The sequence below is a fragment of the Wolffia australiana genome, chromosome 2 (genome assembly GCF_029677425.1).
Source record: "Wolffia australiana isolate 7733 chromosome 2, ASM2967742v1".
NCBI classification, from domain to species: domain Eukaryota; kingdom Viridiplantae; phylum Streptophyta; class Magnoliopsida; order Alismatales; family Araceae; genus Wolffia; species Wolffia australiana.
In genome coordinates, this window is record NC_135836.1 from 23,840,487 (window position 1) to 23,865,076 (window position 24,590).

The 24,590-nt window shown below is 38.2% G+C and overlaps 1 protein-coding gene across 1 annotated transcript; it reads left to right on the top strand.

The window, feature by feature from the left end:
* The first annotated feature begins 22,840 nt into the window (after positions 1–22,840).
* LOC144700170 (S-adenosylmethionine decarboxylase proenzyme-like) lies at positions 22,841–24,349 on the top strand. Its single transcript, XM_078571594.1, has one exon. The coding sequence runs from the start codon at positions 22,975–22,977 to the stop codon at positions 24,091–24,093; it is 1,119 nt and encodes a 372-aa protein (XP_078427720.1). The 5' UTR covers positions 22,841–22,974; the 3' UTR covers positions 24,094–24,349.
* Positions 24,350–24,590: the final 241 nt, after the last annotated feature.

Genomic DNA, 24,590 nt, shown 5'->3' on the forward strand with positions numbered 1-24,590 from the left:
CCTTGAACAATACTGGAAACATATATTTTAATAATTCAAATGACAGATGTCCAAGACGACAGTGCATCAACTTGATCTGCTCCATTCGCCCACTCTCCTATAGCTCTTGTGTAGTGTAGCATGATGCAGGCTCTCCACCACCTTCACTACTAATGTACAGGAGCCCATCCTTCACTTTAAAAGGTGAAGTCCTTCGGTTCTGTGACTTATCATAAATAAACACATTGTCAGGAGTTATGGAAAATATAAATCCAAATTTCTGACAAATTTCTGTGGAGATAATAGTTGAACTTTGAGGCCAGGGACATGTAGAACATGTCTAATAAGCCCAAGACCTCTTATTTTTATGTCCCCAATTCCTGTGACAGGAAGGGCCTCTCCCCTTGCCGTGAACACCCTTCTGTCTCCTTTATATAGAGTACAGTTATGAAACTTAGAACAGTAGGGAGTCATATGAACTGTTGCACTAGTATCTATTATCCAGTCAGATAAATTATGATCAGGATAGGTAGGTCGCTCACCAGCTCGAGCCATGGATGTAGAGCTTATCATGGTCTTGAGCTTCTCAAATTCTTCCTTCAGAGTAGCATAGTCTTCACCGGTAATCTTAGAGGAAGTCTTCTTTGGGGCTTGCCCTTGCTCTGCTTCATCATATGATTCACTTTCTATAGCATCAGAGACATAGGCTTGTGCAAGTTTGGGAGGACGACCATGTAGAATCCAGCAGTTGTCCTTGGTATGATTCTTCCTTTTGCAATAAGAGCAATATAGATTAAATTTACCCTGCTGTTTTCTCCCTTGCCCTTTCTGCTCTGGAGCTTCATCTCCTTGCTTCTTCTGATATTTTAAAAATTGGCCCTCTGATGTGCTCTTCTGCTGTTGCTTTGTCTTCACCATAAGCCCTGCTCTTGTTTCCTCTTTATCATTTCCGTAAGCCCTTCGCCTTTCCTCATCGATTACAAGTTGAATGGCTTCCTCCAAATATGGGATATGTTCTCGGTTGAGGATCTGACTTCGGAGTCCTTCATATTCCTTGTTTAGTCCCATCAGGAATCTAAACATAGGATCTTGTAGTGTAGCCTGCCACTCCTCTAGATGATTTATCTCTCGCCAGATTGCATGAAGTTCTTTTGCAAATTCTGTAGCAGACATTTCTCATTGCACCAATATGGTTGCTTTAGTAACTAGCTCAAAAATTCTCCGGGCATGATTCTTCCTTACATTACTCTTGTGTAGGTGATCCCAGATGCTTTTAGCAGTCTTTAGGTACAGGTATTTCCTGTATTGATCTCCAGCCATATTGCCCAGTAACCATGCATGTACACCTGCATCCTCCTCCTTCAAGTGATGTAGGACGGACGTCGTCGACATCCTGCGGTGGGAGTGTGGTCCGTTCGTCCTTCTCTGAGGACGGTGATCTTGGACGGCACGCCCGCTTTTGGTGGGTGTCTTGGAAAAGATAAGTCTTGTGTGGGGGGCCTCAATTCGTAGAAGCCGAGGGTGATCGTTCTCCACTTGGTCAGCGACCACGTGGTCGTCGTCGAGGCATTGGTGGGCCTGACGACAGGTGGGCAGGTAGGTCCGTCAGCCGGATGACGAGACGGCGGCGGATGGTACGGCAGCTTATGCGGCCGTCGGGCGCAGCGAGACGGCGGCGGATGGTACGGCAGCTTACGCGGCCGTCGAGCGCAGCGAGACGACGCACCTCGGGGCGGCGTCGTTGATCAGGGCGACGGCGTGGGCCGCGGTGAGACGGCGTGGCTCAAGGGGCGTCATTGATTGGTGCGGCGGCACGGGTCGCGACGAGACGGCGCGGCGTAGGGCGGCGTCCTTGATCGGAGCGGCGGCGCGGCCGCGGCAGGCAGCGCGGCTCAAGCGGCGTCTTTGATCGGAGCGGTGGCGCGGGTCGCGGCAAGACGGCGCGGCGCAGGGTGGCGTCTTTGATCGGAGCGGCGGCGTGGGTCGCGGCAAGACGGTGCGGCGCAGGGTGGCGTCTTTGATCGATGCGGAGGCGCGGGCCGTGACGAGGGGCGGTCGAAGGTAGCAGCGGGATGCGGCCCCGTGCGAGGGTGGCAGCTCCACTAGGCGGCGCCTTGTGCGGCGGCGGCGGCAGCTGCCCCATGCGGCGGCGACCACGCGGCGGCGGCTGTCCCGCGGGTGGCGGCTGCCTCGCGCGGCGGCGCTCCGCGCGAGGGTGGCTGCCCCACGCGGCTGGCGGCTGCCCTGCGCGGCGGGCGGACGCCCCGTGTGGCGGGGCGGCCCCGTGCAAGGGCGGCGCTTCCGCGCGGCGTGCGGCGTGCGGCGGCTCCGCGCGGAGGGGGCGACCCTGTGGGCAACACCGTGCGGCGGATGACGGGCCCTGCGACCTGGGACCCCGACGGCGGCAGTGACGGCCGCCTAGGGTTCCGTCGGGATAACTCGACGGAACAGGAGGGGGGGGGCGGAACAGGACGGGCGGCCAAAGTCGGCCCCATTCTGTTCCGCCCTACTCTCTCTCACCCTCTTTTCTTTCTTCTTCTCACACGGGAACGAGACGGACTCTTCTTCTTTCCAAAAATTCAAAATGGACTTCTGTTCTTCTTACTCAAGGGGTTCTATATATGGGCCCCATGAGTTACAAAGGGAAAACCCTAAAATAAAACATGAAAATTTTAACCTAGACTTCGAAAAACAAAATATAACTACATAACTTGAGGGCTACGCCATCATCCAGGCTCTATACTTTGGACTCTCCGGGTCTATTTCTTCTTTGAGATGATGGACTAATCCCTTACTCTCAAGGATTAGTTCAATATATTGACTCCAATCAAGTAAGTTGAAGCCATTAAACTTAACCACCTCAAGAACAACAGGGAAGAGTACCTGGCTGAATGTTGCCAGCTCCTCTCTGTCCATTCTTGGATTTTTGGATTTTTCCATCAATGCTGACTTGTCCCTCCACTTGAGTCAACTTCAATGTCCTTGGTCGTGGTCGCTTCTATGTCGCCGTCGCCAAGCTAGAGTTGTCTTGGTGATGTTTTCCTTCTCTCTACTAACCTTGTAGTGTCAACTCTGGACTCTTCAAGGCTCACGAGACCTGCTCACCTCAGCCTCGTCGCAATAGATTGTTAGCTTGAATGGATGCCAGACAGATCTGATGGAGATTCAGATCGTTGAGCTCCCAGGTCTCTCTGATACCATGATGGACTTTTCTGCTGATGGACAAGGATGCCTAGGGTTTTGAAGAATAAAAGAAAACAACACACTAGCTAAGAAAACGTTTCCCCCTTTTATAGGGTTACACGTGGGCCCGAATTTAAAGACTGGGCCAGAAACTTGAAGAGAAGTGGGGCCCGGCCTGAAACTTAAAAGAAAAAGGGATACACAAAAAAATAACGATTGCTTCTAACAGCAGAAATTAATACAATGTGGACTTCTTTCATAAAAACCGCCACACTTTGAATATATCTTATGGTGTCCAAAATACTATTTGTGTGTGACCCCTAGGACCATGTGTTAGTCTAGATAATGAATCCAATGGCCTAATAACCTTTATTAGCCTTCTAAATTAATTTAAAAAATCATCATATATATTAATTAATAAAGTATTTATATAACCAAATCGATACATTGAGTCGTCGTCCTTCGGTGGGCTAAGCTTCACCGTGACTCACATGTGTGATCTCTCCATCTTCAGTTATTATGTACATATAGTCCCTCATCTGCTTGATGCTCCTAGGATGACATAGGGTATGGTCAACTATCAAACCCTAATCTTTCATTTGAAAATGTCAAAAATGCATTTGAAAATATCATAGAACTCTTATGATATTTCACTACCTTTGCCAAGTGGGAGATTGATATATATTATGTGGCCGTCAAGCCAATCACACTACCATATTTATTTAAGCTCATTGAATAAAATATTTGTATTCATTATTATTCCCTGTGATGTTTATAATGAAGTCCATGAATACGTGCAATGACTAAATGAATTATGATGGGATCACAATATATTGATCACTAGTCTTTAAACATGTATTCTAAATATTTCTATTTGATGGATAGTTGAGATGGACATCAAATTATTTGGATAGAATAGTACTACCTAATCCTACTTATATGATAAGTATAGCTGATCTTGTGACTATTTGATGCAAGATGACTAGGGGAGACAAGATGCAGGATGACGATGGGAGCTGGGTACTAGGACAACTAGGGGAGGGCTAGGATAAAATAGACCACAAATCACACGATCGAGTCTGAGAATTTAAAATCTGATGAAAATAATGGTGGTGCAGCCCTTTTCCTCGTCAAGGGCGGGAGTATTGTCTTAAACAATGGCGGTGAAAACAAAGCAACACGTTCAATGAATCCGAACGGCGATCGCTAGAAGATTCAAAGACCTATTCAACTAGTCGCTTGAAGATTCAAACTCCAAATCAATCCGACGGCGGTGGATAAACACTCGAAGAATATTGGATGAAGAACACGATCACTAAAGAGTGCAAAGAGTACCTCGGCACTAGAGTAGTGCGTCGTGGCGATGCGAGAGATTCTTGATGTGTCGTTGGTGCGGGCGATTGACGTGCGCTTCGACAGGGTGTCGTAGATCCAACTGCGCGATCACTTGGTGGAGGGGTCAAGGGGGGAGTCAACCCCTTGCGAGGTTCGCGGCATTGCCCCAAAACCTAAACGGTATGCGCGGCGACAAGCAGCTGCGAGGGCGGTCGGGGGCGCTGCGGGAACAGGTGGTTGGGGCGCGGCAGGTGCGGCGACCGTGGGCGGCCGGGGCGTAGGGCGGCTGCCAAGGGCGTTGGCGGCTGGGCGTAGGGCAGCGGCCAAGGGCGCGGGTGGCCGAGGGCGCAGAGTGCGGGCGGCTGGGCGCAGGTGGCATCCAAGGGTGCGAGCGACGGCCGGCAGGGGCCGCGATGGCCTGCGTGGTTGGCGGTAGTGACAAGCGGCGGTGGCGACGAATCGGAACGGAGGAGAACTAGGGAAAATTCTTCAAGAGGAAGGAAAACTTCAATTCTTGAAAAATGAGTTACCAAGTGTTTCTTGTAACATTGGCCTTGTAGGAAAGAGAAAATAAGAAATAAAATAACCGTCAAAGATGAGGTGACGTGTCGACTTGTAACATTACGGGTGGTTCTGCAATTGTCGTTGACGACGTGTCATGACGCGCGATATTTCATGTGTTAGTAGAGGTGCGTCCGTTGCCGGTGCGTTGATGTGGTCGCCATCATGGCAGTTCTCTAGTTGACGTTGATGACGCGTTAGGATGCGAGACGTCTCGGATGACGGGGCGATGCGTCCGATGATGGTGAGTTGACGTCGTCGCCACCACTATTAGTGTGGCGACACTAAGGATAGATTGTGGGTGCTCTTTGGAGAAAGAGTTCACTGAATTGATCCGTATGAATCCCTAAATGGTATTGTACCTAAAAGTCAATCAGGTTGATTCAAATCACGGTTGTATAAATGATCCACTGACCTGAGACACCAAGGACATCTCGTGAGTGGATGACTATGTTTTGACTATGACTTACAAGCCTCTAATAATGGGTTTCAAATAAGTTATAGATCAGATGTACTAAGAAGCTTACGGAGATGATTGAATGGTCAAGATGGGATCATCCACCCTCGCTATAAGAGGAGATTGACTCAAAGAAGACGATGCATAAAAATCCCTGGCTAGGGTAGTGAGGATATTGGAGAAGGCTTTCTCTAATGATTCCTATTACGCATCAGTACTAATCAAATGACGAATTAGGGTTTGAGGATAAACCATACCCTAAGACGTTCGAGACTCTCGGGCGGATGGTGGATTATACATATGCAGTAACTAATGATGGTAAAGGTTCCATGAGAGAGTTCGAGACTACTCGGTATCTTTTAGAGCACGAGGTGTAGCTTGGCACCCCACGGGCTGGAAACTTAACCTATCGATTGGGTTAAATTGATCCTTATTTAATTAATCTATATGTTGATATAGTTAATTAATAAAGGTTGGTGAATAAATGTTATTGGGCCACTAAAGTTATTACCTAGAATGATACATGGGCCTATAGGGTCACACGCACAAGGTCATAAGGACATTGGTGGATATATTTTACTTTATAGTATTTTTGAGAAAAACCTTAAGTCAAATATAAAGAGGAAAATGGGTCTCATTTTAAGCACCCATGCAAGCCTAATTTGAGAGCCCCCCCGCTTTTCCCCACTCTATTCTCCACTCATCCAAGGAAGAATGTATTCATGGTGAGGAGATCTTCTAGATTTTCAAGAAGAGTTGAAGAAGAAGACATGGAGATCCAAGTGTCGAGTGATCGCATGGATACTTCTAGAGGCCAGACGTGTGAACCACTTCAGAATGATCTCAGAGTGGTAAAGTAAAGGGTGGAACAAGTTCCCCAAAAGGTACATTTAATATGTTTATTTTAAAGATTGATTGTGAATCAATTCACACCCTTTTGCATCCATGGAACACATTTACCAAGGACAAACCAAGGCACCGAACCCAATATTCATCACATCATTGTCCTTGAGGTGTCTTCTCTCATGATCCCATCTTGACCACTCAATCATCTTCATAAACTTCTTGATGTATCCAAACTAAGACTTTTTAGAATTTCATGATTATAAATTGATAGGTCACAATCAAAGTACAATTGTCTCATGTCTAAGGAGCATTTACACAATTGTGACATTGATAATACAAATTTTAGTAGGTTAATATCATCATATTTGCATTAAATTAATTATATATTTGCATATTTTCATTAAATTTATTTTTAAATGATATTTTGAATTTTATTAATTTTAAGTATTTTTAATAATTTTTCTTACATCAAATCCTGAAAGAACTCAAGTTTTAGAGTTGGAGTATAACTTCTCTTGAATATTCGGCTTTATATTTGAAGATATATCATTTTTATATTCCAAATTTATGTTTATAATTTTTTATGAATTAATATCTATTTTTCAGAATTATCTAATGGCTCTTTGACTTTTAAAAATTGGAGAGAGAAAATTGTAGGGTGAGAATGATCTAAATTCAAATTAAGATATCTAATGATCTAAAAGAAGTTTTGAGCTCAAATTTTGAGTGGTTCTTTATTTTTCATGCCTTTTTATATCCATATGATTGGATCTATAAATAGAGCCTTGGATTTTTGTTAAAATCATATTTTAACTCACTTCTACCTAAATATGCTGATTGAAAGAGAGTGAGGGTTTTGAAGGCCCACCAAGGTGCTCTTTAGGGTTGGTCCTTTCGTGAGATCGAAGCTGAAAGAGTCCAATTTGTGGTCTGGTTTAATTTTTTGGACCGCACATCGGACACTTATACTGTAGTTTGCACCGCACATCGACCATGGGTGTGTGCGATGCAAATGTGTGAATTTGTCTGATTATTTTTAATTATGGAGGCGACAGTCTAGCTTCCCGTCTTTCATCGAACACTTCCACATTGGAGAGGCTGCTCGCTTGCAACTTGGCATTGAACGCCATGGAGTTATCCTGAAGGTTTTTCCAGCAGGTTTGGCTGGAGCTCGATCTGCCTTCGTTGGATGCAGTTTTATAATTTTGGTTGCTGTATACTCTCTTCGACTTAGGTTTACATCTTCCCCTTCTATTTCTCATCCTTTTTTGTCTCTACTGGTATAGCAAAGCTCAGCTTTTCTCTCTCTCGCTTCCTCTCTCTCTCTCCCTCTTTCTTGCTCTCTTCCTCTCTCTCTCCCTCGCTCCCTTCTGGTATAGGGAAGCATAGTTACCCTCCATAGAGTCATTCATTCCTTCTCTCTCTCTCACACATCTTCTCTTGGATGACACAAATCATGCACTATCTCTCTCTCTCTCATTTCTCTCTCTATCACTCTTCTCTCACTCTCTCGTTCCTCTCTCTATCTCTCTTCTCTCTATCTTTGGTGCTCTTCTCTCACTCTCTCATTTCTCTCTCTCCCTCTTTCTTTCTCGTGCTCTTCTTTCTCTCGTTCATCTCTGTCCCTCTTTCTCTTTGGCGCTATTCTCTCTCTCACCCTCTTTCTCTTTGGCGCTATTCTTTCTCCCACCCTCTTTCTCTTTGGCGCTATTCTCTCTCCCACCCTCTTTCTCTTTGGCGTTATTCTCTCTCTCTCCCTCTTTCTCTCTGGCACTCTTTTCTCTCTCTCCCTCTTTCTCTCTGGCGCTATTCTCTCTCTCCCTCTTTCTCTCTAGCGCTCTTCTCTTTCTAACTGGTGCTCTTCTCTCTCTCTGTCATTCCTCTCTCTCCCTTTTTTTCTCTTGTGCTCCTCTCTCCATCTTGTTCCTCTCTGTCCTCTTTCTCTCTCTCATTCATCTCTCTATCGCTCTTCCCTCGCTCTCTTGTTCTCTCTCCCTCTTTCTCTCTCTCTGTGTCTTGTTCCTCTTGTCCCTCTTTCCCTCTCGCGCTCTTCCCTCTCCTTCCCTCTTTATCTATCTCTCTCTCTCTCTCATTGCTCTCACTTGCGCTCTTCTCTCTCTATCTCTCTCTCTCTTTCATCTCTCTTACGCTCTCCTATCTCTCTCGCTCCTCTCTCTTAAGCTCTTCTCTCTCTCTGGTTCCTCTCTCTTATGCTTTTCTCTCTCTCTGGTTCCTCTCGCTTATGCTCTTCTCTCTCTCATTCCTCTCTCTTACGCTCTTGTTTATATCTCTCTCTATTTCTCTATCTCTATCTTTCTTATATATCTCTCTCTTCTCTCTCTCACTCTCTCTCACTCTTCTCTCATCCTCTTTCTTGCTCTCTGTCACTCTTCTCTCTATCCCTCTGTCTCTATCACTCTTCTCTCTCTTTCTCATTATTCTCTCTCCCGCTCATTCTTCCCTCCCTCCATTGACTACGTAGCTCGGTCCTCTATCCCTCTCTCTTTCTTTATCACTTTTCTCTCTCTTTCAGTCCTGCTGGCTTTCTCTCCCCCTTGTGAAAATTTGTGTGATGTGCAATGAGATTTTTTTGCACAAATTCGCACTAGTCATCGAACTACCCCTTTCGTGCGATCAAAAAAATTTCACAGTGTTCTTGGTGTTTTGAGTGATTAGGGGTGATCAAAAAATAAGTAGAGAGGCTGATGTACATCAGAAATTTGCCTTCATCTCGGCCGAATACAGGGATCTAAGGTTAGTCTCTTGCTATACATTGGTTTCTCTCCTTCACATCTCTTTAGTTAGATCTACAATCTTATTTTCATCATCATCTCATTCTCATCACCATCTCCAACCATCTCAACCTAAAACATCCATATTTGATATCAATCTCATCACCTTCATCTCATATAAAAACCCTAAATAATCTACTCCATTATACTCTTCTCCATCTCACAACCACATATCAATTCTTCCTCACATACATTGACTAAATCATTATCATTCATTATTCCAGCATTCTATTTCACCATCATCCATCCACATCCACTCACATCCATTCAGCCACCCCTTCATCCTATCTTCTTCTTTATCTTCTACTTTCGTCATCACTTCACGTCTTCATCTATCATATCCTATCATTTCCATCTTATCTATCCCCTTCCTCCTACCTATTCTTCATATTATTATTCATATCATCCTTATTAAATAGTTATTATCACACTCTCATCACCTCATATTCATCACATCACAATCCTCAGTTTTACGCGTATCTCATTTCATCCCTTGGGAATCATCATCTAAAGAGTTTTTAAACCCTAATATATGTTCCCTATGAAGAAGGTCCTTGATCATCAATAACTAGTCAAAGTATTTTATGGTTAATGGTGGTATAAATTTTTATTGATTAACTCAAATTTACAATGATGTAAATTTTACCCTAATTATGAGTTTGTCAAATGTGAATCAAACTGATTTACAGTTTCGTATGGATCAATTAAGTGACCTATTTCAACTAAAGAGCACCCACTATCTATCCTTACTATCTCAACATTAATTTCTACAAGACCAACCAAACTCATCAAATGAGTGAGACTAGATAGTGTTATTCTCGCTGGATTCTTTGATGTCGTTCTCAAGTAGCCTTTGAATACGAATATTTAGAACACATGCTTAAAGACTAGTGATCTTTTTATTACAATCTCATCATAATTCACTATGTCTAATCATGTATTCGTTGACTTCACTAAAGGCATCAATGAATATTTAGAACACATCCACTATAATGAATACATTGTATAAATAAATAACTAATGAGATATGGAATGTGTGACTGGCTCTGCTGGCCACACATATTTCCTTCACTAGAAATCAAGTCTCAATGACAGGTCTCACAAATATCAGCGGCTCATCCAATTGTGTAGATGAATAGAGAAAGAAAGACGAAGTTTCCTGATGAACCCAAAGTGAGGCATGAAATCCTACATATTTTAAGGTGATTTTGAGCATTGATTCATTAATATTATATTCATTTTGATATGAACTATCATTTGTTGTGTTAGTTATATTCATTTTAATATTATTATATTCTAAAAGACGCTTTTTGATATAATTATTACATAATTTACGGGACCATGAATTCTCATTTAAAACGCCTTGAAAGTCATTCAAAAAAATGTTAGATATCATTTTTAGGGTTTTACTTTCTTAATCAAAACATTAGATGTACAGCCTGGCAAATTTTTGGTAAAAGAAACAATGGTATCAGGTTTATGATATTTGGTAAAAGAAACAAATTTCAAGTAGTGGAAGCTTAAGATCAATTCAGCATTGATCTCTAAAATATATAATATGTTGAGTATCTTGTGGGTAACTTTTTTTGAGATGTGACTTGCTCCCTGGGAGAGTTTCTTCAAGCCATTCAATTTCCTGGTCTCTAGTAGTATCCACATGACTAGAAGGTAGCTACATATCCTCTCCTTCTTCACCATTTCTTCTTAATTATCCTTTGAATCTACTAAAGAAGAGGTCATTATAAATGTATACATAACTTCATATAAAATGGATTTTGTAGATTAAGACATTGTAGAATGTGTGGATCATAATTATATGGAGGGGACCAGGTGTGGATGATGTGGATGAAAATGGTTTGGATGAGTAAATTGGGAGGATATAACAAAAGTGTTATTGATAAGGTAATACTAATATAGGTGAAAGGATAATTATATGGATCCCTACCTACCAGAGGATCAGGTATTTTATACTTCAACATGAATTTATCTTTTGTATTCAGCATTCACTATACTTGAGAATACAAAGAAATGAACTTCCAAAGTTGGGTTTTTATATTTCTCAGGTTCATTAAAAAAATCTATCCTCCAACTTAAATTGATGAATGAATTTTAAGAAATGAAAGCTCATAGAATAGCTGACCCTACTATTTATTGCATAAACCTTAATGCATGATAAATGAGTAAATTAAAAATATAGGAATTGGAAACCAAAGGTGTAATTTTTTGTCTCCATGTATCATGACATTTTTATTTTTGTATTGGCTACCAAGTAATTTACTCTTCTAAGAAAGGTCAATTTATGAAAATAAAAAACACCAATAAAATTAAGGAAAAATAAAAAAAATTGTACATACATTTGGAAGAAATTAATTTTTAAAGAATAATCATTAAAAGAAGGCTTTACTCATGGCTTTAAAATATAATGCAAAGATGTTCAATAGCCATAAGAACACATTTTTCTTTGAAAGCTGATTTCAAAACTAGCTTGCTCCAGGATTTTGATATCGGGCATATTCTTATTGAAATACGAAGCATGATATTTTTAGAAATTAATTCTTATTAACAAACCAATTTCAGGGACGGAATTCCAAAATGAAGTGAATGATCATGCCATGATGTATGATATACTTGTTTTATCTTCAAGCACAAGATTTACATTCATCCCTAACCATACATGTATTTATTAAATGACTGGGAAATAGAGTGAATATAATGTTTTTAAAATTCAAATTAGGTTTGACCTTCTTATATGCATGTTAATCAAATAAATGATCCTGCCAGTCATTTTATTTAATTTTTTCTAATTGAAATTAATTCAAGCCCACGTTAATAAAAAAATCATTTCCTTTCCATTCCAAGTCTTGTTATTCCTTCATACTACTGACAGTAGAATTTTCATGGAAAGAGACATTATTATCCGGTGAGAAATGAGGAATAATTTCATAAAAACTGACTGAATTTTACTGTTTCGTCCATCATTTCGTTTTAATAACAAATGAATGTCTAAAATAATGGTGTCTTGCTCCTCTACAGACAACAAATGAATATATGAGATGATTGTATCTTCAAAATAATTATTATTCATAATATCATAACAGAGAGATTTTGGAAAAGGGAAAAATGTATTTATGATGTTCTGATCGAGAATCTTCTTCAATTCGTTCTTCTACCAGAGCTTCATGATGATGATTATCATCTACTTCAACCCAATCTCAGGACTTTGTATAAAAAGGCCAATAAGTGTTTTTTGAAATTATTACTCTCATCACATCACAAATGCATTCCCCATTTTCATTATATTTATTTATGATATCATGAGCAGAATTTCCATTTTCATTTTCATTTTCATTATATTCCCCATTTTCATTATATGATATCATGATACATCATTTATGCAACTCAACATGAGATATCATAAAATGATAACAATTTATTTAGTCAAGGGTTGACATTTATTGTGGTTCATTTCATATTTCATATTGTTTGGTGATCATTGAAGATGTTGATAACATGACTTTGCCGATATGCAAACCAAGGATCTCCATTATTTTCCCATTGAAACTTTAAAAGTTGACATAATTCTTATGCATGATCATAAGTAAACCAAATTAAACAATATAAAGGAAAAATAATATAATTATCATCTTTTCAGCTCCATTAGTTATGATTTTAGTTATGAGTTCACACTTCTTATTTATCATATTTGCATGATTTATTCATAATAATACAAATAAATGATCTCACAAAATCTATTTTTTATCAACCTCAATTTTCTGTTAAATTAGTATATCCTAGAATTCCTTCAATTCATAAATCAATTATTTTTATCATATAAATTATTAATTTTTTGGAGTTATCTTCTATCCCATATTGAATCAATTTAATTAAGATGAGGAACTCCTAATTTTTATCCTATTGATGTTTAATAAAAAATATTATTAATAGTTTATCATTATCAATTAAATATGAAAGCGAGAAATTATACTTTTACTACAGAGTAAAGAGAATCATTATTTTGACGTAATGTATCAAAAAATTAGAATTGTAATTTCATGATATTCTGAAAATATTTAGGGTATTATTAAAAAATTATGGTTTCATGCTAAAGATTAGAATGATAGTACTCAAATGTCTCCTTATGCACCATAAGGTTCACAAATTCCATTAAAACTAGAATCATGATATTCATAATTTATTTCATGTGAATTTGAACTCATTGAATTGTAATAAATAATAGAAGGACTAAGTGCATAGGTTTACCTGTGAAGTTTTCCTTTGAAATTTTGTAAACTTAAAAATGTACGAGAATGAATAATGGAAAAGGCAAAATCCACCTCAATGATACCTCCTGACCAAAACCCGTGCTAGGTGATGAACCAGAATAGGGGTTAGTTTACATCATTTAAGGTTTCTGGTTTAGACATCAATATTTATAATCTTATGCACAATCACATGGATTAATAATTCAATCGGTAAGAAGGAATTGTTCAAGAAATAGATATTAACTTTAATTTATGTTTATAATTTTGACTTATTTTTAGATAATTAAATGTAATTTAATAAAAGCGATCAGTGACAATTCATTCCAAAAAATTCTAAAATGATGGAACATAATTTCCTCAATTAACCCAATTTATTCAAAAATTATAAATATTTTTATCCAATTTTAATGCAATTTAATTACCAAAAATACTTATTAGTTAAAAATAAATACCTTTGGTGGCGTTCCATAGGATTGGGTGGCAGTTAATATTAGTGGATCGAAAAGGGTAGAAATGGTGAATTAAATACTTCAGTTGATTGAGATAGAGATGGTGCAGATACTTGTTGACTTGCGGTGGAACAAGAGTGTATGATGCAGATTACAATGACCAATGGCATCGAAAATGGGAGCAGATACACTGGTGAACAACAGAGTCTATGATGGTGTATATGGTGGTGGAAGCCTAAGCAACCAATGATGATAACCTATAAAAAAGGATGAAGCCATGAGTTTCAAAAAGTCCAAGATAACACTGACCTCTTTCTCATGTTCCCAACATGTTGAATCGTGCTTTCTCTTCACAAATCTTTATTCAAATGGTACTCCTTCAATCCTTTACTCTTGAAATGCAAGAATGAACCCCCAGAATGATATTTTTAATGAGAAAATACTCTATTAATTAAAATTAGGAACACAATTCAAGGGTGTTTATCTTACAAGGACACTGGTCAATATATAGATTTGAGATGGTGAAAGGATAAAGGAGGTAAAGAGAGAAATGCCGCCAAAAATTCTAAACTCCTGATTTTCTCTGTCTTCCTTAATCCATGGCACATTTCCAGCATTGCAAGATATTTATGTTAAAAAACCACATAATTATTTAAATAAATTCTAGAAAGTATAATATATATATATATATATATATATTTTACATAAGTACTTTAAAAAGTATATTTGTTAATCAAAATCCATACAATACCAAAAAATTGGAAAAAAATCAGAACATTCCAAAAATACATTTAATCCTTAAAGTACTTAAGTAAAACAAAAAATATATATTATGACTGATAAAAATATTTATTTATTAATATAAATAAAAGGATCTGTAAAGTAGCATAAAATCAAGAAAAAACATAATTTGATCCTAATACGATACCAAACTACTAAAAATATTTAAATATATCCAAAATACATCTTTTTGGACGTATAAATTTATTTTCTTTATGAGATTAAATTCATAATTTTGTTAAAATCCCATAAAATTGATAAATTTTAGAACTTCATTTAATAAATGTATTAAACTATGTTAAGAGTCACAAACATGCCTTTGTGATCGCTTAAACAAAAATAATCATATAAAATACTTTAAATTAATATTAAAATTTTAATGTTATTTGTGCTTATTAGTACTATGATCATTAATGGAATGATTCATATCACCTCAGAACTTCTTGCCGACATTACTTGCCCCTCCGTCGCCAGTGAGCGGGTCTGCCCACAAATTATTATTACAACTGCATGCTTAACCGCCAGAAATTTGGACAAAAATGTTGGACTTCCTGACTTTACTCGGAAGAGCAGCAAGAATTGCAATCCCTTGATCCAGCTACCCATGACCACGTATACCATTTGACTAATGTATTATTTATTTTGATTAATTAGAGTACTTATTAATTCATGAGAAATATTATTATTTTAGAAAACAATATTATAACTTTTTAATATCATGAAGCTGAATGATAAAAAATATTAAATATTCTAAAATACCACTAAAAATCTCTTTCTCATTTCTAGTATTAGATTTAATATTTTTGGCACTTATAATATTAAATGAAATTAGGGGAATATACAAATTATAATATATCATATTTCTACCATTTGTGCTCAAATATAAATCCTAAAATAATTATAATCTATCATATAAATTTATGCATCACCCTTAATTGCCTTTGTATGATATATTGTGGAAAATTTTGATAAGTACTATTTTATGTCTGAATTAAAAGTGATATAAAAACCTAAAAATTTGGACTTATCAACAATCCTAGAATGAATTAGGTTATTGGTCAACTGTCAAAACATAATTGGTAATTTAATTTTCGATTGATGCATTGATTCAAGTCATGGTGGTGAAAATGGTCCTTTGAAAACATATTGCGGATGGAAGATGATGATCACAAATCATATTTGAAATTTGAGTAGTAATTTCATACACAATATGTGTGTTTTTATTTTAATGATCATAAATTAACGTAATTAAACTCAAAACAAATTAAATGTTATATCAATGATTGATAATTTTAGAATTAAATTATGAATTTTATAAAAAAAATTTCTGTTTTAAAATAATTTTATGACATTAGATTCACAAAGAATTTTATAATTCAGAAAAATACATTTTCTAATTTATAGTCATAATTTTGCAATGATTTAGTAGTGTTCATGTGCCGCTGGCTAAGCATTGTTTGTAGTGAATGACTGCCACGAACCAATCATGGGGTTTAATGATGAGAAAATGTGCCACAGTCAACATTATTATTTTTCTTTCAGATTTTTTGTATGTACTCATGGCAGCCAGCAATTGGGCCCGACATGGAAAGCACAAAAAACATCCAATCATTGGGAATTTTGGTGGAAATTAAAATGTTGATTCCTATTCCAATTATTGGAAAATTTAGTCAAAAAAAAAGAGATGTGTCAAAAGAGCATTTGTTTTAACATTGATTACAATTGTGGAGTCTTTGGAAAAAGTGATAATTTTAAACACACTAGCGATCTGACAATCCAAAAGGAAGTTATCTGACAATCCAAAAGGAATTTTGGGCTAAAATTTGGAGGGTAATTGTGTCCTTACTCCTCTATACATCCATAGTCTCTCAGATCTATAAAGAGACCCCCAGTCAACTTTTTAATAAACCGACCCTTGGATTCATTTTTACTATGCGCAATTAGCAAAGTGGTTTGGTCATTCAAAATGTTTGGATCCAGTCTCATGTTATGGGGGTAAAGGAATGGAATGATGATCTGATCAACATAAACTAAGAAAAAAATAATGTGTGGTATGCTGGACATGACAAGGTTAGTGTTATCATCATCTTTTTTACGACCACATTATTCATCCTCTTTTTAAAATTATCATCATTGGTAGCTTCAGTTTTCACCATCACACATGCGATTACAGACTATGCCGCTCACCAGCACATATCCACATGCATCTCTTGACATCATTGACAATAAAATCCGCATCACTAGCCCCCCTCCATGTCTTATTAAACAATCATAAATTAGGGTTCAATATGTCATTCTAGGCTTCTGGTTTACACAAAAATATTTATCATTTTCCTTACAAGCATAGAGGGAGTACGGGTCATATGCTTATGGAGTAACTAGTGAATAGGCAAAATTTTATCTCTTATTTCAATTTTTTGGATCATATGTTATTTTACCGAATTTTCTAATATTAAAATCATAATTTTGAATTAATGTCAAAATTTTATTGAATTCTTTGATGTCATCAACTCCTAGAATTGTTTGTCATGCTGGAAATCAACAACACAAATGGGACGAGCAAGAAAATTCAAGGAGAGATAAAATCAAATGGGTCAGACTACTATAAATTCAAATGATGATATCTAACGATCCATAAGGAGTTTCAAGATAAAAATTTTCCCTCCTCTAACCATCCTCCATCTTGGAACTAAAATAGAACCCTCCCGTCCTTGTAAAAATGCACCCCTGGATTTTGTTCCTACTTACTATTAGTAGAGTGATTTGCTCACTCAAAATCCTGTTTGGATCTGTTCATGTACTAAACTATTGAAGGACTGTCCTTCATATTAAGACATGTGAATAAAAAATTTCACTTGACACATTGGGCACATGACGACATGTGTTAGTTTGGTCTTCCTCTGCATCACTCACTCGTTGCATTCCATCACTTCTCTCCCTGTGATGTAACACGAGTTGTTGATCCTGGCCCGTCGTGTTACATCAATCGGGAATGATAACTGAGGAAATATGATAAAGATGTGAGCTAAAAAAAAGAGGAAGACCAAACTAACACTCGTCGTCATGTGCCCAATGGGTCAAGTGATACTTTTTATTCACATGTCTTAATATGAAGGACAGTCCTTCAATAGGTTAGTCTTGAAGTACATGAACAGATCCAAACACGATTTTGAGTGAGCAAATCACTCTACTAATAGTAATTAGGAAAAAATACAGGGGTGCATTTTTACAATGATGGAGGGTTCTATTTATACATCCAAGATGTTGGATGGCTAAAGGAGGGAAAGATGGAACTACCCTCAAATTTTAACCCTAAAATCATTCTGGTTTTTTAGATATCCTCGTTCAAATTAGGAGCAATATCATTTATCCAATGTTCACTCTCCTCCTACTTGTTTGGAGGATTGCCAATGTGGCATGCCATTCTAGAAGTTTAAAATTAAAAAATATGAAAATTTCAATTAATTCAAAATTATAATTTATGATTTATACGATTAATTTCTTCATAAGTTTAATAATACTATTAAAATACAAAAAACCCTTCATGTACTTCCATAGAAATACAAAAAATCCAGAAAAAAATTAATATTTCTATTAAAATATAGTAAAGCCTTAAAAAAATTATATTTTCCATGTAAGAAATTTATTTTAAAATTCCATTGAATATATAAAATTTTGAAAATTCATAAAAATGTAATAAATAATTTTAAGACTAAAAACATGGATTTTATCATAACTGCAATGAGGATAAACACATAAAGGTCATGAATTTTAAATTTTCTAAAATATCATGTTATTTGTGATTATTACGTAACTTGCATATGTGTAACCATCTCCTCCACAATTTGAAATTCTCAACCTCATCTTCTCACTCCATTAACACAAGCACCATCAAATGTCACCTAGCTCATTGAAGAAACAACAAAGGTATTTATTAATAATTGATTAGTCATTTCTACTATAAATTCTATGGAAAGTCTGACATTAATTTCATGTATTTTAATAAATTACCTAAATAAGGAAAACTATTCTTTCACCATTTTGAAGTTATTTTAAATAATTGGTTTTTTTAAAACACACAAAACTATAAAAATATAAATTGAAATTTTATTTTACAATACTTTGTCCATGTGTATTTGATCCGTATGCTAGTAAGGAAAATGATAAATATTAAAAATCATAATAAAGAGCATCTTATATATTTCCATCTGGATTTCATCCTTTCGATAAAAAGCATCTGATATATTTCCTTACTGTAAGCACTGATGAACCAGAAATCAGGGCTAATAATTTTGTTTACGGCTTCTAGTATATGAAAAAATTTGTGTTCTTTTCCTTAAAAATTAGGCCAATTAAGGGCCGAATCCATAGAAACCAAGTATTGAATAAGTGACTTTTTAGCTTTAATTTCTATTTTTAAAATTTTATTTTAAAATTGTAACCTAAAATAATAAAATAAAACCAGTGAAAATTAATTCAAAATAACTGTCAAATGACTGGAAAATAATTATCATAATTAATCTAATTTTTTTCTGAATTTATAAAATCATTTTAAGAGTTTTACTATAATTTTTTTTACCTAGAAGCATAGTAATAAATTCTGAATAAGTACCTTCACCGGTGCTTTGGCAGCACCATAGGGCTGTTCATGGCTGTATACGTGAGCGGGAGTAGAGCAGATGAAAGAGGTATTGATGCTGCTTGCGATGGAGATGATGGCAGATGTATGCCGACAAGCGAAGAGTGGGTGAGTGATAAAGATTTTACTGTCACTATTGTGATTGAGATGGAGAAGGATAAGCACTGATGAAAGGTAGAGTTGGAGGTGGTGTGCATGATAGTAGTAACCTAGACTATCAACGATGATAACCTAAGAAAAAGGTAGAGGACGTCAGTCAAAAAGGACAAAGATCACAATAACTTTGTCATCATATGCCCCATGAGCGAGTCATGCTTTTTCTTCTAGTGTCTTGATCTGAATGTCAGTCCTTCAATCCTTCACTCTCAGAGTACAAGAATGAACTCAAATGAGATATTGATTAAGCAAATCACTCTACTAATCATATTTTGAAACAAAACCCAATTATAACCATCCAATTTTCTCTCTCCCTCAACTTGTCTAAAAGGTTTTCCACATGTCACACAATTCTAGGAGGGAATTAAATATTTAAATAAATTCAAAATTATATTTTCCAACATAAAGTATTTTATTTATGAATTTAATATTAGAATTTATAAAATACAAAAAATCCAGAATACCATTCTAAAAATATAATAAACCCCTTAAAATACCTAAATAAAAACAAAATAAATATTTTCTAACTTTTAAAATTATTTTATTAATGAAATTAATGTAAAAAATAAAATTTTCTAAATCATTTTAAGCCTTAGTAGCATAGACTAAATATCATTCTACTGATAATTAATACATAAATTACATGAGTTTTCTATGAAAATTAGCATGTTAGTTGTGATAAACAACCACTCTAATAGTCAGGGAACCAAACATACTCTTCATGTGAATGAGAGTAGATAATACTATTATTTTTGGGCATTTAGAGGTTATTTTGAATATATGTTTATAAGGATATGACCATGGTATCACGATATCATTCCATCATGTTTCACCACCACTACTTAAACAATAATACCTTTCATTAATTATTCAGTGCTAATATATTGAGTGATTCTGTTGGATGATAATTTTGTGCCTCATAAATTCTGGAATATCATACATTCTGAATTAGATTTTATTAGACCAAAATTTGTGTTACTTGTCATCCACCCAATTTTTATTTTTGTGTGTTTATTCGAGCCATAAAGTTGATGATTGGTGATCTAGAACCTTAGTATCAATTTGATCAACTTCCATTTTCTTAGACTTATTAAATCAGAAATTTTTTCCTTATCTTCACACGAGTGAGTTATTTCATTGACTTTCAAGAATAGTCATCCTTTCATAGAAATTTAGAGCAAATATTCTGTACTTTTTCTCAATTATACTTTGATATTGAGTATATTTTAAAAAGATTTGTCTAGGAAAAATTAGACAAAAATAGCATTTTATTTTTAATGGTTCATAATACTTCATGCATGATTACAAATTTGTTCTTAATAACAATTGAGGATATAGCATCTATGGATTCTACATAAATGTTGAAAAACGTATATTAGAATGAACAAGTTGATGCTGAAGATTATTACTACACTAATTAAAATGAAACACGAGAAACAATTTGTCAAATTTTGTGTAGGAATCAGCAGTTTCAAAGGTAATGTAAAAATCCTGCTACAAGTTTCTGAATCATTAGAATACACCATCCCCCATAATATTCTTAATCAGCAGAATCAGTTGTCTCAAAGCTCCATTATACCTTCTAGTGCTGATAAATTAGTTTAGACCTAGAACAATTCCGGGAAGATATCCTTGAATGTTCCAACCAAAAATGAAATCCATGAGAGTCATTTCTAGAAGGCAACGATAAAACAAGTGGAAGCCTTTCACTAAGCCCTAGCTTATGAAAAGTTTCTTGGGTCCCAAGTACATAGCTACCATGAATCTATGGATTCTTTTCAGATATCCACAGCCAGTCATATTCAAGAATGTATGATATAACTGGACCTACAGGCCGCCACGCATGACCAAATTGTGTGAAGGAGGTCAAACTTTACTGGGTCCCCAAAACAGTCCAACTTGCTCAACATAATCTAAAAATAACTGGAACCCAAGTACATATTTCCCTGTACATGAAATCTCCGTTACATCACTCCTTTTATTAATCATAAAATTCAGTAAATAATTACCCTTGACCGTCGTCATCCCCCCAGGTGGAAATATTCTGGGTTTTATTTTTTTGGATAATTATTGCAGTCCACAGATAAAGCCAATAAATCAGTTAAAGATATTATTTTCTGAGGCTATGATTGCAATACAGACCCCTGGTCCGCATCAGGTATGGGCTGGCGCCGACGCGAGGGGTTCTCAGAGGGCGCCACGTACCCCACAGCTGTACCAGAACCGGCGCGTCCGGTCACCCCGTCGGACCAGGACAAACGAGCAAATCTAGAAGGGACATGAACGCAATTAGTAAATGAAAAGGTTACAGCGGCCGTAACTTGTGGGGCACGGTGCTCGGATAATTATCTGGGGAGGCCCACGGGGGGTTCGTTTTAGAATTTTGACCGGTCGCGTGGGCCGCGGAGGGGTTGCCACGTGGCTGATGACCGGGTCTTTAGCCCTAACTAATCCTTAGGGTTAGGGTTTGCGGCTGTTGCGGAATACGGCTATATAAAGGAGGCCTCGGACTGTGTAGATTACCCACACGGGCAGTTTAGAGCCTCTCGATTCTTGAAGGTGCCTTTCCTCTTTTAGATCGTGCTTCTACGCAAGGGAAATCGGTTGTTTTTGGCCGATTTTGGGTGTTCTTGTGTTCATGATCGATCTGTTTCTTGCAGAATTGCAGCGGAGTTCTTTGAGAACTGATCTGGTGGTGTATTCATTCCTTTGAATGGTTGAAAATCCCTTATCATTTGTAAGAAAAATTCTGAAGAATGAGGGATTCCCTCCGTTACAATTTGTCGCATTTCAATATTCCGTGGATTTCTCTTTTCGATGATAATTGCCGTTTCACGCCTTCGTTTCCCGCAAGTTGATGTTCTCGATCCAGTATTTTGGGGATCGATTCTTTCTCTATCTCTCTTGATTATATGTTTTTCTAGACATAATTATATCGTACTGCTGCATGCATGTTGGCATCATTCAGTTTTTATTTTGATGATCTTGAATTTTTGTTTTTATCTTTTCTTGATCAGCCGATTTTCTTTCGTTTTCTCATGGTGTATGTTGTGATCCGTGGATTTTCTTGATCCGTGTGTGGATTTACATATGCTTCGACGTCAACTGATTAGACCTAGACGATATATGCTTACCAAATCGTGCATTGTTTGCAGCAAGCATTGATGTTTTAATGGAGTCAAAAGGCGGCTTAAAGAAATCCGGTAGCAGTAGTTCATTATATTATGAAGCTCCCCTAGGCTACAGCATTGAGGATGTTCGACCCAACGGAGGAATCAAGAAGTTTCGCTCTGCTGCTTACTCCAACGTAAGCCACCGAAGAATTAAGCTACTCTTCTCCTCTGTTTTCTCTTCAAATCGCCAATCTAATCGATTTTCTCCTATGGATTTGGCAGTGCGTGAGGAAGCCATCCTGACTCCCCCTATACTAGCCCTCGTTAGTCGTCTAGGACCATCTTTCTACACTTTCGATTCCCCTGTTTCCAACCCTCCACTGGCTAGCTGTTCTTGTCAATAACCTCCTCCTTCATCCGCCATGGCCATCCCCGAGCAAAACCCACCTCCCCAGAGCGCAATTGGATTCGAAGGCTACGAAAAACGCATCGAAATTACGTTCTCGGAAGCCCCCTTGTTCAAAGACCCCCACGGCCATGGCCTCCGCGCCCTCTCCCGACCCGAAATCGACTCGATTCTCGACACCGCCTTCTGCACCATCGTCGATCACCTCTCAAACAAGGAATTCGACTCCTACGTCCTCTCCGAATCAAGCCTCTTCATCTACCCTTACAAGATCATCCTCAAGACATGCGGAACAACCAAGCTACTCCTGGCAATTCCCAGAATTCTGGAGCTCTCCGCCGGCCTCGGCCTCGCCATTGCCGCCGCCAAGTACTCCCGGGGCACCTTCATCTTCCCTGAAGCCCAGCCTGCCCCCCACCGCTGCTTCAGCGAGGAAGTCTCCATACTCGACTCATACTTCCCGGGCCTCGTCTCCGGCGCCTACCTCCTCGGTGACGCCGCCGCCCCCGACCGCAATTGGCACATCTACTACGCCTCCAAGCAGCCTGAGCAGCCTCCCATGGTGACCCTCGAGATGTGCATGACCGGTCTGGAGAAGCACTGCGCTTCGGTCTTCTTCAAGAACTCTGATTCCACCGGCAAGATGATGACCAAGATGGCCGGAATTCAGGAGATTATACCGGAGATGGAGCTCTGCGACTTCGAATTCGAGCCCTGCGGCTACTCCATGAACGGGATCGCCGGCGGCGCGCTGTCCACCATCCACGTCACCCCGGAGGAGGGCTTCAGCTATGCGAGCTACGAGGCCATGGGGTTCGACCCGGGCTCGCTGGACTTTGGAGCGCTGGCGAGTCGAGTGCTCAAGTGTTTTGGCCCGGCCTGCTTCTCCGTCGCCGTCACGGTCGGCGGCGGCCGCGCCGGGGCGGCGTCGTGGGGGGGGCGAATTGCGGTGAAGGGGTACCAGGCGGCGGAGTATCTGGAGCAGCTGCTGCCGGGGGGAGCTCTGGTGATTTATCAGACGTTTATCAGGTGCCCGGAGTCGCCCAAGTCTGTGCTGCATTGCTGGGAGACGGAGGCCGGTGGCAAGTTTGGCAAGTCCAGGATGGCCGTTCCTGTGGATGCTCAAGATCTCTGATGATGATTATGATGATGATGAAGATGATGATGGTGATCTCTCAACGGCTAGCCAGCCAGGTTTATACTTACTGTTTCTTCTGCCCGTGTGTGGACACTCTATTCTAAATAAAGCGCCTTGTCGTGTGCCGCGCGATTCATGTTTTTTCTCTTTTCTTTTTTTTTTCTTTTTCCTTGACGTCTCTCTTTGTGTCTGTATTCCAATGGATTTGTTGTCCTGTTGGATATTGATAGTGGGAATTTTTATCGCTCGAGTATGTCTGTGCTTTGCTGTTGTTCTCTTGAAAGTTCTGACGTTTACTAGAGGACTTTTTTTCGTGTTTATCTTTTAGGTGTGATGGAAAAATTCCACTTTCCATTTCTCAGTTGAAGCATCGTGGAAATTAGGGATCGGGGATTTGATCGTTCAAATGAGAGAGAAAGAGAGAGAGACGAACGGGAGAGAGAGAAAGAGAGATTCCAAGCGAGAGAGTGAAAGAGATTACAAGCGAGAGAGAG

Coding starts and splice junctions, on each gene's coding strand:
- LOC144700170 (XM_078571594.1), top strand. CDS start 22,975: ATGGCCATCCCCGAGCAAAACCCACCTCCCCAGAGCGCAATTGGATTC.